Raw genomic sequence first — 15,078 nt, 5'->3', positions numbered from 1 at the left:
GTTCGCACTTCACCCAACTTGATGAAACACATAACACGCTGTCTCAGAGCTCTGCGCGAGCGACTAGTCTCCATCCAGCTGGTTGCGAATGTAGTACCTGCGTAGACAACCGCGTGGTTGAGGTCTGCTCGGGACTTGTATAGCGACATGGACCGTGCAACGCTAAGCCACAATAGGAGCTAGACCTGGCGAAGGGTGGGGCTGCTCATGTACCGTTTCGAGGTGGCCCTAAGACTCGCCCACAGAAAAAAATCCCACCAAATTCCCAACACCATCGGCGCTGCGGGCCCCGACCACTGGTACTGTAGACACCCGGCCTCAATTTCTGCTTCTTCACTCAGCAACGCCAGATTTCACCCTTTGTGTCTTCATTCCTCAACCACACCTTTCACCATGGCTGAACAGTTGATGCTCAAGGGCACCCTCGAGGGCCACGTAAGTCGACTTTGCGATGTGCAATTGCGCATCCGTGTGGGATGGCCAGCGAGGACATTGGCTAACTGTCTTCCTACAGAACGGCTGGGTCACCAGCTTGGCTACCTCCATGGAGAAGTATGTTCGAACCGAGCCGATCTTCCCGACGACGCGAACGCGATGCTAATACACTCGAACCTATAGCCCCAACATGCTGCTCTCCGCCTCGCGCGACAAGAGCCTCATCATCTGGAACTTGACCCGCGACGAGACCCAGTACGGTTACCCTAAGCGCTCGCTCAAGGGTCACTCGCACATTGTCTCGGACTGTGTACGTCACTGACTGCCCGGGAAACCGGGAGGAAGTAGAGCATTACTGATATGTTCTGGGTGACAGGTTATCTCGTCTGATGGTGCCTACGCTCTGTCTGCCTCGTGGGACAAGACTCTGCGCCTCTGGGAGCTCGCCACCGGCACCACCACCCGCCGCTTCGTGGGCCACAACAACGACGTCCTGTCCGTCTCCTTCTCGGCCGACAACCGCCAGATCGTCTCCGGCTCGCGCGACCGCACCATCAAGCTGTGGAACACCCTGGGTGACTGCAAGTACACCATCTCCGACAAGGGCCACACCGAGTGGGTTTCCTGCGTCCGCTTTAGCCCCAACCCCCAGAACCCCGTCATTGTCTCCTCTGGCTGGGACAAGCTGGTCAAGGTATGTACATCTGCGTCCGAGGAACTTCCTCTCCCTCCCCTACAACAGGCCCTACATGATGTATTGCAACATTATAGTATTTGCTACTTCAGAGCTCTTTGCAGCCATGAGACAAAACATTCACCAATTGCCCTGATTCAACACCCCGCGACCCAGTCGTCCTGACGAGAACCGATGCGTTGGCAAAAAGACATTGTGTAGCTCAGTTTGCTGATCATCCTCAGGTTTGGGAGCTCTCCACCTGCAAGCTCCAGACCGACCACATCGGCCACACCGGCTACATCAACACCGTCACCATCTCCCCCGATGGCTCTCTCTGCGCCTCCGGTGGCAAGGACGGAACCACCATGCTCTGGGATCTGAACGAGTCCAAGCACCTGTACTCCCTGAACGCCGGTGACGAGATCCACGCCCTGGTCTTCTCCCCCAACCGCTACTGGCTCTGCGCCGCCACCGCCTCGAGCATCATCATCTTCGACCTCGAGAAGAAGAGCAAGGTCGACGAGCTCAAGCCCGAGTCCACCGCTGTCGGCAAGAAGGCCCGCGAGCCCGAGTGTGTCTCCCTCGCCTGGTCCGCTGACGGCCAGACCCTGTTCGCTGGCTACACCGACAACCTCATTCGCGCCTGGGGTGTCATGTCCCGCGCGTAAAGTGCACGAACGTGAAGGAAGAACCAAAAAAATCATCAAGACACGATGCTGGGACCGCTTGGTTTTGTGAGCGGTGGATCATGGTGAGGCGTCCAACGGTTGGCTTGCTCATTTGATCTGTTATGAGTCACGGACATGGGAGATGACATTTACTCCAATGAAGACGTGAACATTGGCTCGCTGGGGAAGATCTGGTAGACAATGGGAACTTTGTTTGCCAGCTTCAATGACAATTTAAAAAAATCCAAACCTCAAAACTCCAAATGTGCACCGCAGTGATTAAAGCTCATGTTTCATGAAAGAATGAGGTTCCTCATACGTGAAACAACAACGGCGCCTGGGCAGACGTCTGATTCACGTGAGCTACTCCAACACTTACAGTTCGCACTGTAAATGGATTGTGAGGCGCGATCTACATTGGCAAAATGGTATGTGCATTGTGTACTAGTATTTTTTGATATTAACAAAGTAAGCTAGGCATCATTCGTCATTTATTCTCGATAGCTCGAGTGTCCATCCGCCGTAACTGCACGACCTCAGATGGCAGGGTTGGCGTTCTCAATGAGCATCTCAAAGTACGCCTGGTTCCAGGTTCCAGCCTCAGGGGAAGGCTGGAAGGCGTCAGGGCGACCGCAGAATGAGTCGTAGCGCACAGCACTGGAGTCGCTGGTACCATCTGATTCGCCTCCGGGCTTGACCCAAACAAAGGCATCGGCCCATTGCGAGTCAACATCGGAAGTGGGACGAGGACCGAAGCCAGCATCGACGACGTTGCACCAGGCGCCCCATTCGAGACGGCCACCGGGGTTGCCGGAGCGGCCAGTGTCGACAATGGCATTGCCAGGCATGCCGTTCTGCTCGAGCAGAGGGCTGAAGAGCTCAAGGAAAGCCTTCTCGTTCTCGGCCTCGTTCCATTGACCGTCGGGGTCGTTGGCGAACTCTCCGGGAGTCATATCCCTGCACTATGTCAGAGCATGTACAAACCAACGAAGGAGGGAAGAAGCGAGTTGACGTACCATTGGTTCCAGCCAGAGACGTTGATGGCAATGCCGCGAACCTGCGAAGGGCTGCCAGCCGCCTTGTAGGCATTGGCGAGCTCCTTGGCGCCAGGCTCCAAGTTGTCAGGCCAGCCAAGCCAGCCACCGTGGCCGGCATCGAGGTACATGACAACGTTGGGCAGGCTGAGTTTCTCAAAGGCGTAGGCGACACCCTCGCGGTACCCGGCGGCCGAATCCTGGCAGCTTTGGAGGTCGATGTTGGTGATGAGGTTAGGGAGAGAGTCAGGCTCGATCACCAAGGCGAAGGCCTGGTTGGGGTACCTCTTGATGAGCGCAGCAATTTCTGAGCACTCGGTTAGCGAGATTTGACCCGGCGGAGAGCAGCAAACGTACCGTCAATAAACTCAGTCTTGTAACGGTCGATGGCACCGACAGGCAACTCGCCGTTGGATGCCTTGGCTGCACAATCACGGCCGGGCAAGTCGTAGACCACAAGACCGAAGATCTCATCGCAAGGGACATCTTGGAGAGCCGGCTCGATGCGGTCAATGTTGGCAATGGTATCACTGGACAACCTGTTAGCACGCTTCGGCGTTGAGGGTCGAGGAGGACACCACTTACGCCCATAGGAATGTTCCAATGTCAGCCACACGAAGCGCTGCCTCAGCTGCCTCGCCCGACATCTGCGCAGCAGCAGCCTCGACCTCAGAGCGGTAGAAGCTGTTGGCGTGGAGCGTGTACTTTTCGAAGACGTTGGTCGAGGCATCAAGCTTGACAGCGCATTCACAACCTCCAGGTGACTGGCGAGGGGTGACTGTGCCTTGAGGCGCTCCAATGGCGCCCGCCGCGAAGGCAATGAGGGTTGCAGAGGTGATTCTGACCATTTTGAGGACTGTCCTGGGCCGTGCTGAAGTTGAGGTTGAACAGGTTGTCGGTCATCTAGATGGGGTGGGCGAGCCGTCGTGTCCTTTTATCCTAGCTTGTAGCCAAGCTACCATAGAACATTTTTACCCTAATGCTCTGAGAACAACCACCTTTCAGTGCAATGTCGCCTTCCATCAATCAGGGACAAGGCCCGGCCGTGCGACACCGGGCGATATTCAACCAGCCGGACAGCGTGCCCCCGAGGTGGGTCACTAGCAGGAGACCGGCAATGAGGCGACGACAAAGAGTCCAAAACCATCTAGGGTGAGGAAGCCGATGGTACCTGAATGCGGCAGCGCTGGAGGTGCGCCTTGCTGGATTGACAGCAGCGGCAGTCAAGTCCCGTGTCCCATTTGGGATATCGGGATGCGGTCAGCACAACGACCTCAAATAACCTCCACCGTGCTAGACACCGACAAGATCGGCGACGCGTATCCATTTAGAGCTGTTGTCGACGTACATGTCGTGTTTGCGTGGAGTCTTGAAGCTTTTGGGGTAGTCCAGGGTCTTGGACGATTCAGCCCCTGGTTCATTCTGGTCGTCGAGGACAGAATATCTACATCGGGAGGTAATTCGTGATGAAACATCGACAAAGCCCAAGCCCTCCGCTGCCGTGCTTCGTCGAATAACTCCTTCTGATCGATTAACTCCGAGCCGAAGCATCTGGGGCCCCGTCATTTGCAGCTTTGCCATCCTCACCCCTGTTGCTTCCCCGCATCCTCGTGAACGATCTTGTGTTTTTTCACCCTGAGGCTGTATTAGTATTGCTCCGCACGTTCGGAGGCAGGCCCGCCGCACCGCTGTCTGACCTTATGGGTCGTGTTACTGTACACGTAGATTTTGCCAAAATTACCAAGGCCACAACACTCATCACATGATACGACGTGGTAGGGGTCAATGTTTCAGAGACATGGAGAACGTGGTCTATTGTCGTTCTATGTTTGTGCGCGATCACCGCGTAATACCCGGCTCTCGATCTGAGTAATGTTCAGTGTCTGCCCACTGATCCTCGCGGAGGCTCGGGATTTATTCCTGCAACTTACACAGGGTTGCTGTGTTATGACGTTGACTTCCCCAGAAGAACATCTGTGGCCTGAAAGACGACATGGCGTGCTCGGCCAGTTATTGATGGCCACCCTATTACATAAACGGAGGCAGCGAGAACGGGTATCCACCGTTCTTGATACGGAAGATGCTCAGCAATGCACTTTGCAAGAGGAAAATGGTTCCGCCACAGGCAACAGCGGCTACTTGCTGGTAACGTGGGTTGGGAATGGCAGGCACCTTGGTGACCAGCACGGTGAAAGTGATCGCGAGGATGCCATCTGTGAAGTTAGAATCAGCGCCAGCAGACCAGCACAGGATAGGGATACTTACAGAGTCCACCAACGACCTGAGTCTCGAGCCCATGCTGGTTTTGGAAGCTCCCGGCGAAGTAGCTCACCCCTCCTTTCCCATTGCCCGTCACATAGGGAACGTTGCGGATCTGGCAGAACATGTAACCGCTCGTGAAGAGAAGGACGAAGAACATGGAACCCGTAGCCCACAGTGCCCGGTTCTGGATGACGGGTAAAATGTATGGAGAAGCTGTTGCAAGCAGTGTAATGCCGCCGAGGATGATAGTGATCGCTGATGCCCACCGTTGCCAGTTGATTGGCCTCTGAACGGGGGGGTGAGGGCGATCAGTGAGGTGCCTAGACAGCCAGCCGTGAACCTGCTCGGCGGTTGGTGGCCTGGTAGCCAGCTGGTTAGCGAGAACGACCTGAGAAACCATCGGCGAGCGTAACCAACCCAGTTGTAAAATCATATCGAATCGGGTCTTTCGAGGCCACCGCGTGGGGGCCCTCGGTCGGCTGGAACAGCAGCAGTACGGGTGCGGTCTGGAGGCCGAGCTAGAACAGCAATTAGCATCTCGATCATTTATATGCCAGAGATTGCGAGAATACCGAGACAAAGACATCACGTCCGTCCACAAAGTCAAGAGTACCAAACAGCAAGCGAGACTCGGCCTTCTTGTCCCCCTTCACCCACCCCTTGCCCAGGAGGTCATATTCGGGCTGGAAATCGCGGCAGAGCTGGCAGCCGAAGCGGCTCTCGAGCGCTGTCAGCAACACTACAACGCTGTAGTCACGAGGCGTAGACGTTAAGCTTTTGTACGAAGTCTCAGAGAGCTTCAAAGGGGACGAGCTTAGCGCCTTGGTGTGGTATTCTGAGAAGCGTTCGGTCGGGGACTTTTTCGCGGCGAGGGCGCCTGCAATGAGCAGGGTCGCCGAAAGAAGAGACTTGAAAAACCTCATGGTCGGCTTTTCCGCTCAATTGTCAATTGTTTGACTAGAGTAAGTGCGTTGTTCAGCAACGTGGTTCGATGTTGTATCCGTAGGGTGATCTCGGATTCGCGCGGCAGCTAAGCTGTCATCATCGGCTGCTGAGTCAGCTTGCGGAGCCTGCACTGGCCATTTAGGGTAATCATGTTTACCCCAACAACCCGACGCGCGGGTTGCTTTCGGTCACACGTCTCAGCAACGCACTGACGCCAATAAAGTTCTCATGTTACCATGAGATTCCCTCCTAGGAAGCTTCAATCCCTTTAAATTGCTGCTGCCCCGCCAATACTAGTAGTTCTCTGCCCCGTGACACTCACAAAGATGTCGCGTGATCGTAACGAGGTAGGTCATCTCTATGCTCGGCTTAGCGCGTGGAACCTGACTGACGAGCGTGTAAAGAAACGCTTATTGTCAATACATGAACTCGAGATCAAAAGACAACATGTTCTGCATGAGATCGAGATGATTCATCGCGATGAGGAGGCGCGACTGATGAAACTGAAAGTGCTGTCTTCCAAGGACGAGAACGCGCGTCTGAAAGAAGCGGCCGGCAACAAAGGAGCCGAAAGCCAAGAACTCGCCAACTTACTCGCTACGCTACGTCAAGAGCTCCATGAGGCGCACCACGCAGCGCGAGGGCAGGAAGCCAAGTCAAAGAAGCAGAGCAACGAAATTGCGGCCCTCAAGGTTCGTCTTGTCACACCCTGGAGATACTGGCTATGCTGACATGGAAAGGTTGAGCTAGAATCTCTCAGAGGCTCAGTGCAAGATTCTGGACATATTCTCCAAGAAAAGCTCACCCTTGCGCGTGAGCTCGATCGCCTACGTCCTGAAATAGAGCACCTGCGCTCGCAGTTATCCAGCCATCGATCGGTCATTGCTGAGAAACATGCTCTCCAACGACAAGTTGATACTCTGGAAGTGGAACTCGATAACCAAAAGCGTTCTAAGCAGAAGCTGCAGGATGAAGAGCAGAAGCAAGCACTTGATGAGCTAAGGTCGCAGCTCGCCGACGCAGAGAGGATGATTGCTGCAGAGAAGCGCGAGAGCGAGAAAGTCGCCAAGGCAGACGAAAATACCACCGCAGAAGTGAGTAGCAACATGGAACGCCTTGAGGAGCGGGCAGTCGCAATGAAGGAGAAGGTCAAGAGTCTGCAACAGGACCTTAAGAAAGTCAGGGGGGAACTTGATCAAGAGCGCGCTGCGCACGAGGCCACGCGCCTAGCGATGCAAAAGCTAAAGAAACCGACACAACAAGCAGTGCCTGCGGCTAAGAAACGAAAGGTCGAGGAAAGTAGCTTTGCCGACATCACAATCGAAACACCTGGCAACGAGAGTCAGCATGAAAAACACGGGGTCAAGAAACGAGGATTCAGTCATGCGCCAATGGGCGAGAAATCCCACTTCTCGGTCACACCCTTCTTGAACCGCAAGAAACCTATCGAGGAGGAACTCGAGCTCGAACACGAAGATGCTACAGCAAGTATGGTGCCAGACGATCTAACGGCGGTGTCAGAGGCTGAGAACATGGCGAATGAATCCGCGGAGGAGGAGCGACCAGCCAAGACGAAGGCCCGAGGAAAGGCCCCAGGCAAACGGCTGGCAGACATCGACACTGAACCGATGGCGATGGATGGGCAGGAGATGGCTGAAGCTGATCCTGTGCCCCAAGTGCGCCCAGAAACCGGACAACCAGCAAAGCCCAAAACAAAGCTCGCCCAAGCCGATGCCTATCAACTTGGGCAACCCACGGCAAAGCGAGCTCCCCCAGCTGAGATTGATGCCAAGAGGAGGAAACGTAAGCTGGGAGGGAACAGCACTTTCTTTGACGAGGAGGACGAAGCCGATGAGCCCCCAGCGCCCTCTTTAGCAAAGCCAAATCTTGCCGGAAAGCGCAAGAAGACGCAGCTGGGCGGCGTTGCCAATGCTTTCGCCAAGACGACTTTCTCGCCTCTTAAACGTGACAGGCGTGGGGTGGGAGCAAGCTTTCTAGCTTAAGTCAGTGCAGTCTTGGATCGCATGTCATAGGCAAAGCTTGGTGTTGCTAGAGCATTTCAAGCACTTCTCTGAATTGACTTGGCCTCAGTTGCAGATAGATGCAACTCGCAAATTCTTCATACGTGGTGAATTTGTCTTCCGCGATTCAATTCCACTATAGCCAGCGCCTTAATGCATAGAGATGGTCTTCAAAATAATTTATTCTTCGCAACATGAAATGATGTGATGTAAAATTGACAGTCGGCGCACGTAGATACGCTATGCGTGTCCGACGTTTCCCCACGCTGGGTAATTACATCGTCAGTGTCCGAGCGCAAGCTCTCTCAACTGGATTTAAACATGTTCAATTTCATGTCGACTCAAGTGCAGGTTTTCTGTGCTTTGAAATGGGCTGCTCCCGCATATGACTTGTTTATTAATACGGACGTGTGCAAGGACAATAGCAAAGGGGCTGTCAAGCAACGCGTGTGCCAGCGCCATGGCCTCGGCGCAGAGCTTCACTGTAGCGAACCTCTGTCTGCGCGGCCTTTCGAGGCTCAATACCGCCTTTCACAGAGCCCAGTCGCATTCTTCACGGCAGCCTGTGCGATGTGCTTCGTCGACATCGCGATGGAAACAGCGCCAGGGACGCGATGCCTACGCCAAGGACGCCAAAGTCCAGGGCCTGAAGAGTCGCGCCGCCTTCAAGTTGCTTGAAGTGAGTGCATCGGATATCGCAGGCGTACTCGATGCCATTGACACTCTCAGATGGACGAAAAACACAGAATTTTCAAAAAGAATCAGACTGTCATTGACTTGGTGAGTTCTTGTGGCATACGCCCGATTGATCTGCAGCTCATGTGCTCGAAGGGTTATGCGCCAGGCAGCTGGTCCCAGGTAAGGATCGCAACCGTCCCCTTGTTCAAGATGCATGTGCTCAAGTGCAGCGCAGGTCGCGTTGGAGCGCACGAAACCACATGGCAAGGTTATAGGCATTGACCTGATTCCTGCGCAAGCGCCCCGTGGTGTTATCACATTCCAAGGCGACTTTCTGTCACCAATGGTGCAGAAGCTCGTTAAAAACTTGATTACAGAAACAGATCGACGCAAGCCAAAGACACAACCGCCCGCAAGCACCGACGACGAAAACATCGCGGACGAGACCGCCAAGATCGCAATTGAGCGGCCAAGCTACATTGACCTGGAACGGCATGCCAGTCAGAGTACCGGAGATCTGCCAGAGGAAACAGGATCAAGCCAAGGACGCCTTGTAGATGTTTGTTCACGCCCTGGAGCGTGTTGGCAGCCTCGCTAACGCTTGTTACAGGTTGTTCTCAGTGATATGTCAGCACCCTGGGACCAAACCTCCGGGTTCAATATGAACACAATGAGTAATCCCTATCATAGGCTTATGAACACGAGCGGCGTCGCTTTCAGAGATCACGCTGGAAGCATGGTCAGTGGCCATATCATCATGTCCCTGGGAGACAATCGCTGACTCGACTCATAGGATCTATGTAACACCGCTCTGGAATTTGCCAGTGACACCCTGAGACCGGGTGGCCACTTTGTCTGCAAATTCTATGCCGGGTCTGAGGATAAGGCGCTCGAGCAAAGACTCAAAAAGCTCTTCAGCAGGGTATACAGGGAGAAACCAGAGTCGTCAAGAAGCGTGCGCGCCCACTCTGTCGTGACATTGGGTGTTCGTTCGGCTAACGACAGCAGGAAAGCAAGGAGGCATACCTAATTGGAATCAAGCGCAGGGGGGATGTAACATTAGAGCAAAGGGCGTAATTGTACATGATGGACCAGGGCATATTTCATAGGGATTGAACGAAACATCTTCAGTGAGGCGTGCGTGAAAAAGTTTAAATTTTGATATCCGCATGACGCCAATTCCATGCATGACCCGTTTGTCCATAAAGCAATCGTCGGTATCATGACCCCATCGACTAGCATGGATTTCCTGATCAACCCCTTGAGCACCGTTCGCAGGTCGCTTAGACCTTGAAACCGCGCGACCTTCTGCGACCACGGGCACGCTCGAACTTGCGGCCCTTGGACTGGACGTAAGGCTTCTGTAGAATTTGTAAGTAACCATGCTGACATCACTGGCCGGACAACAGAGGTACGAACCTTGTGGCTGTGGGGACCGAAGCCGAAGTGGCGGACGGCCTCACGGGCGTTCTTGGGACCACGGAGGATCAGGGTGTTGGCACCAGTCGGGGCACGGAGGGCCAGCTGGTCGAGGGTGATGGCCTCACCACCGGCGGCCAGGATGCGGGCACGGGCGGTGGCGGTGAAGCGCAGAGCAGCCACGGTGACCTTGGGGAACTTGAGGAGACGGTTGTCGTCGGTGATGGTGCCCACAACAACAACGGTGCGCTTCTCGTCCTCGCTGATGTTGGAAACGATGCGGGACAGAGAGACCGGGGGACGGTTGATCTTGGACATAAACAGGCGGCGCAGGACGACCTTGTTGAAGGCAGAGTCGGTACGGCCTATTGCGAGGATCGTGTGGTTAGCATTGGCGGAGGCGTCTCGTGTCGAATCGTGGTCGACTTACGAGCCAAGAAGCGGTAGAGCTTCACGAGGAGCTTGAGGTAGACATTGTCGCTCTTGGGTGCCTTGCGGTGCGTGCCCTTGACGTGGTGGCGGTCGAGATCGATACCTATTCAGTGAAACCATCGTCAGCCTTGGGTTCAGTGGTATGCTCAAATTGGGCAGCTCAAGTCACGCAAACTGAATTGCGGACGGCGCTCCATTCGCAGGAAAAAAGAAGAGCCTCTCTCGAGGACTCAACTTTCCCACTCGCACACGGGCGGCTGAGAGGAATGTTTTCACGTACCCATTGCGGCGGTTGGTCGCTGGCTTTGGCGATGGGTTGCTGGTGGTTAGTAGAGACGAGTGCGCGGACGAGTTCGAAGGGAAATTTCGATGGTCTGCTGCCCTCCACCAAACTCTCGCAGCTGGACCCACCGGGCTGGTAGTGGGGCAGAAAATCAAAACGGTGTGCCCTGACTTAGGGCACAATAATGACTAAGCAAGCAGAAAGACATATCTCGGACCGACTCTGAAGCGGCATGCCATTCATGTCACTGCGATTGGCTGTCCTCAAGATACTACCTAGGCAATCTGTCAGTCGACCATTGCCTCGTGAATCTAGCTTTTCTAACAATGCCTGCTTTGATTTGAACCCCCAGAATTATCTATGTAATTGTCTCAGCCGTAGTCAGGCGAGCACAACGTATGCACCACGAACAAACGCCCGAGTCTGAAATCTGTATGGAACATGTGAGAACCCCTATGAGATACGCCGTGATGCCGTCTCTCTGCGCTTTCTCCAAGCCTTTACTATAAGGAACTCGAATCCGCCACTGGTTTCAGATCCAGCAGGAAATCTCGGGTCATCTCGAAGCTCAGCCAGCTCGAGGCCATACTCGGTGCCACTTTCAGGAGATTGGGCACGATGCCCTTGTAGAGGCCCTTGATTCCTTCCTGGGCCACAATGACCCTGATCGCGTCCGCGACGCCTTTGTATTGGTAGCCCATGCCGGACATGGTGTTGATCTGGAACCGTCGTCGCAGTACGTCGCTAGTTGACACATTAGTCATTTGCTCCCGTAATACCACATTTTCAAGTTCATGCTTACAAGGGATATGTGCAGGTTTGCGCCACGGCACCAGAGATCGCACCCGCGAGCAGTTTTCTCATAGCACCTGGGTTCTCTTCTCCTTCATACGTCAGGTGCTTGCGGATCGACTCGTACACCATGAAATTCAAGCCAACCTAGCTCGCATTAGTGTCCGCAATCGATGAAGGGAAAATACTCGGACATACGTAAGGTGCTACACCTGCGACTGTAGGTATGATGCCGCGGTACAGAGCAGACACGCCGCCTTCCGTCTTGTACATCCTCACCAGAGTAGCCCACATGCCTGGCAGCTTTTGCGGTTTCTCGCCTAGCTCAGTGAAACTGGCAGACTGGATTGACAAGCGCGTCCGAACGATGTCGAGGGGATAAGTGAAGAAGACGGACGTCACACCAGCGGCACCACCGCAGACGAGTCGGGTCAGCGGCGCCAGGTCCGCACCAGGTGATGATTCGAAGATGTTCTGAGACGCAATCAGTAAGAGCTCGTTGGAAGCGACAGGATCCGAATGCTTACCCTCTTGTAAAAATTGTAGCTGCTAAATTGTACCGCAGAGTACGGGACGATGCGGATGCAATTGGTGCCATTGCCAGCCATGAAGCCCCTCCAGCCCTCTTCCTTCCACATCTTCGCCAACGCCTGTCCCACGGACAGTTTATAGGCCTCTCGCCCAGTACTCTGTATCTGCATGAGGATCTTGAGTCGTTCCAGGGGCGACACGACGGTCCGGGAGACGGCACCAGCGACGCCGCCAGCCCAGAACGCCGCAACGACCGGCTGTGATATCGATTCTTGGAATCGCATAGTGAGAGGAGGGGCGCCGGGCGCCGGCGCCTTCGTTGTAATAGAGTTTGACTGTGTGAACATGTTAGCCTCGTGCTCTTCCATGTCAGGATACCCATTCAGCTCACCGTCGACATGCTGCCTCTTCAAGCGCTGCCCAATGGACAGACTGCACGGTATGGGTTTGCCAGAAGTGTGGTATTGAGTGGAAGGCAAATGGTAATCAAGGCCTTTCCCCCAAAGAAGCCAACAATGCCGATGAGCACGCAGAATTCGCTGTAGGGCTGAACTCCCAACGGGAAGATCTCTAGTCAATCAGAGCCAGCACAAGATAATCTGTTATTCTGGCCTCGAAGTACCGGCGAGTCGTCGTCGCGGGGTCTATTCGTATCTTCGCGGTTCTGGTTCTTCACGAAGATCGGCGTCAAGTGTCGACAGGGGGCCGCTGGTGATACGAGTATAAGTCCGTACCGCAACAGTGCAGGGCGAATGTCGTCTTTATCATGCTTGTCGTGCCGTGAGCACGCGACACAGCATAGAGATTGTTGAAGCGGTCCGTGACAGCGTCCCTGGGCGCGTCTCGTGTCGTTGTCTCGGGCAGGTGACAACCGGGGATTTTCTCTTCGGGGATTCGTCGGCGAAGGTCGTCGGCTTACCTTGCGTGAAGCGAACAAATTCGACTCCAAGCTACACAGAGTCAGAAACGCGACATGCAGGTCTGTCTATGCTAAGACCAGAAAGTACAAGATAGGAGTTTAAACAGGCTGTACTCCCAAACCGTTTCCCGAAGCCAGCGAAAGTGTATTTGTATGATGGCCCGGCGGCCAATGGCCCGGTCCTTCGGCTTCAACGCGCCGGCGCATCCCGACACCAACACCATATTTCCCTGTGGTGCACAGTGGTTTATGTCTAGGAATTGACCTCGCAGTTCCATGCTGATCATCAGCCAGCAAAACCTGAGCTCTGGTTCTTTCGGTCCAAGTGACGCGAGATTTCAGTCTGATTTCACACTATCTGTTTAATGTACAACTTGTAGCCTGGCCGTTGCTTTGGAACCTGTAATTTCGACCGACTCATCATTATTACTTCGCGTTCCTTTTTGGGGGCCTATATCAAAAGGCGCTGGCATTGTTGACCTACTACGTACGCATTGTAACCCGGAAGCACCTACTCCAGAGGACAATTGGCAGAAACAAAAGAAAATCAAGTACAGAGCAAGACACTGGTGCGCAGAGCTCGGTGAAACATACATCGAGTGGCATCTCAAGATGTCAAACACGGAGGTTTTACTCGGCCACGTCGAGGTCGTCGTGAGCGGGGGCTGGACTATCAGCAGCTGTTGGAAATATATTAGCAGGAGCTGCAACTTTGGAAGCGCGTATACTCACGCTTGCGGTCATCGCCGTTAGCGCCGTTCTCGCGACGATCACGGTCATCTCTGTCGTCTTTCATGTCGCGGTCGCGGTCGCGATCACTTTAGAAATATTAGCATTACTGGAGGCGCAAGTGGGACTAGGCCAGCACGTACCGAGGAACAGGGCTGCGGGAGCGGTCACGGTCTCGACGATCATCTCGGTCGTAATCGCGGTCGCGATCGCGACGATCTTCCTTGCGAGGAGGGGGGGAGTAGTCCCGAGTACTGCGGCGAGGCGAAGGAGAACGGCCACGACGAGGCGAGCGGCCACCAGTGCTACCACCACCGCGGCGATCACGATCACGGCCAGACTCAAAGCGCCAAGAGGCGGAAGGAGGTGTACGAGCCCACTGTGAGCAGTTAGTCACCCCATCATGCAAGCGAGGCCTTGAGTAACGAACCTCTATCTTCAAGATGTCGTCCCGACCAATGCGCTTGTTATGCATCTCATAATATGCATCATCAGCGTCTCGGCGGTCCTCATACTCGACAAAAGCGAAGCTAAAAGCCCTGTCAGCATTGGCAACGACCAGCCTCAGTGGAGACACTTACAGACGGCTGGACGCAGACCGTGGTGCAGGGATGTCACAACGGACGAGACGGCCATAACTGCGAGCAAAGACGTCAGTATCGATCGCAAATTACAGTCCACGTAACTTCTATAGTAAGTGGCACGATGCCGCATCTTGTAGCAAGCACGAACCCCACGAAAATGTACGATTCAAGTTGCCGGTTGAGACAACGCGAAAACTCGTGACGCGCAGCTCGCAACGCGCCCACCTAACGTAGCGATCGGAGACAAGAATGCAAACCGAATCGTCGAGCACACCGAACGGCGATCGATCGCGGGCGTAGCGGAGGGTAACGATGGCGGCAACGGGGAGGACGATGGGAACGGCAGAGAGGTGTGGCGATGAGCGATTGATCAAGGACGCCTCGACGGCGCCACTTTCTCGAAAGGCAGGGCTGGAAGGAACCGAGAGGTACGACGACGACGTGGACGAGGGCGAACGTGTACGTGTGCGTGGACGGCGTGGACGTGGACGTAGTTGACATACCGTTCGAACTCGTAGGCCAGGTCGCGAGCGCGGGTGCCCTGGCTGAAGCCAGTGACGTACAGCGTCTGACCACCTCGCGACATGGTGAATTGAAAGAAAGGAGCAGTAGAAGGGGTTTCAAGATCAAAAGGTAGCTCAGTTCTCGGTGAGGCAGCGCGCGTCAACCT

At 54.6% G+C, this 15,078-nt stretch overlaps 7 protein-coding genes across 7 annotated transcripts; 2 read left to right on the top strand and 5 right to left on the bottom strand.

The window, feature by feature from the left end:
* Positions 1 to 393: 393 nt before the first annotated feature.
* On the top strand, positions 394 to 1,779 carry J7T54_001901 (cross-pathway control WD-repeat-containing protein; the record flags this gene model as incomplete). Its single annotated transcript, XM_051508599.1, has 5 exons — positions 394 to 435; positions 515 to 552; positions 619 to 745; positions 812 to 1,129; positions 1,354 to 1,779. The coding sequence occupies 5 exons, from the start codon at positions 394 to 396 to the stop codon at positions 1,777 to 1,779; spliced, it is 951 nt and encodes a 316-aa protein (XP_051360341.1).
* A 536-nt stretch (positions 1,780 to 2,315) lies between these two features.
* Positions 2,316 to 3,661, bottom strand: J7T54_001900 (Exoglucanase-like protein; the record flags this gene model as incomplete). Its single annotated transcript, XM_051508597.1, has 4 exons — positions 2,316 to 2,736; positions 2,796 to 3,120; positions 3,171 to 3,343; positions 3,399 to 3,661. The coding sequence occupies 4 exons, from the start codon at positions 3,659 to 3,661 to the stop codon at positions 2,316 to 2,318; spliced, it is 1,182 nt and encodes a 393-aa protein (XP_051360340.1).
* A 1,180-nt stretch (positions 3,662 to 4,841) lies between these two features.
* On the bottom strand, positions 4,842 to 5,998 carry J7T54_001899 (Magnesium transporter protein 1; the record flags this gene model as incomplete). The annotated part of the gene is made up of 4 exons (XM_051508596.1): positions 4,842 to 5,026; positions 5,079 to 5,434; positions 5,493 to 5,593; positions 5,648 to 5,998. The coding sequence occupies 4 exons, from the start codon at positions 5,996 to 5,998 to the stop codon at positions 4,842 to 4,844; spliced, it is 993 nt and encodes a 330-aa protein (XP_051360339.1).
* Positions 5,999 to 6,346: 348 nt separating this feature from the next.
* J7T54_001898 (uncharacterized protein) lies at positions 6,347 to 9,749 on the top strand (the record flags this gene model as incomplete). Its single annotated transcript, XM_051508595.1, has 8 exons — positions 6,347 to 6,367; positions 6,425 to 6,712; positions 6,761 to 7,994; positions 8,467 to 8,720; positions 8,858 to 8,899; positions 8,955 to 9,278; positions 9,330 to 9,458; positions 9,513 to 9,749. 8 exons carry the CDS (start codon positions 6,347 to 6,349, stop codon positions 9,747 to 9,749), a joined length of 2,529 nt encoding a protein of 842 aa, XP_051360338.1.
* Positions 9,750 to 10,002: 253 nt separating this feature from the next.
* J7T54_001897 (Rpl18) lies at positions 10,003 to 10,854 on the bottom strand (the record flags this gene model as incomplete). Its single annotated transcript, XM_051508594.1, has 4 exons — positions 10,003 to 10,080; positions 10,139 to 10,503; positions 10,569 to 10,673; positions 10,851 to 10,854. 4 exons carry the CDS (start codon positions 10,852 to 10,854, stop codon positions 10,003 to 10,005), a joined length of 552 nt encoding a protein of 183 aa, XP_051360337.1.
* A 502-nt stretch (positions 10,855 to 11,356) lies between these two features.
* On the bottom strand, positions 11,357 to 12,576 carry J7T54_001896 (uncharacterized protein; the record flags this gene model as incomplete). Its single annotated transcript, XM_051508593.1, has 5 exons — positions 11,357 to 11,597; positions 11,656 to 11,792; positions 11,844 to 12,119; positions 12,173 to 12,511; positions 12,568 to 12,576. 5 exons carry the CDS (start codon positions 12,574 to 12,576, stop codon positions 11,357 to 11,359), a joined length of 1,002 nt encoding a protein of 333 aa, XP_051360336.1.
* Positions 12,577 to 13,725: 1,149 nt separating this feature from the next.
* On the bottom strand, positions 13,726 to 14,994 carry J7T54_001895 (uncharacterized protein; the record flags this gene model as incomplete). Its single annotated transcript, XM_051508592.1, has 7 exons — positions 13,726 to 13,775; positions 13,828 to 13,913; positions 13,968 to 14,203; positions 14,255 to 14,354; positions 14,406 to 14,462; positions 14,634 to 14,819; positions 14,912 to 14,994. The coding sequence occupies 7 exons, from the start codon at positions 14,992 to 14,994 to the stop codon at positions 13,726 to 13,728; spliced, it is 798 nt and encodes a 265-aa protein (XP_051360335.1).
* Positions 14,995 to 15,078: the final 84 nt, after the last annotated feature.

This window comes from Emericellopsis cladophorae, assembly GCF_022114955.1.
Source record: "Emericellopsis cladophorae strain MUM 19.33 chromosome Unknown NODE_46_length_184447_cov_119_232918, whole genome shotgun sequence".
NCBI classification, from domain to species: domain Eukaryota; kingdom Fungi; phylum Ascomycota; class Sordariomycetes; order Hypocreales; family Bionectriaceae; genus Emericellopsis; species Emericellopsis cladophorae.
Note: the sequence above shows the minus strand (reverse complement) of the source record. Positions and strands in the feature narration are given on the sequence as shown.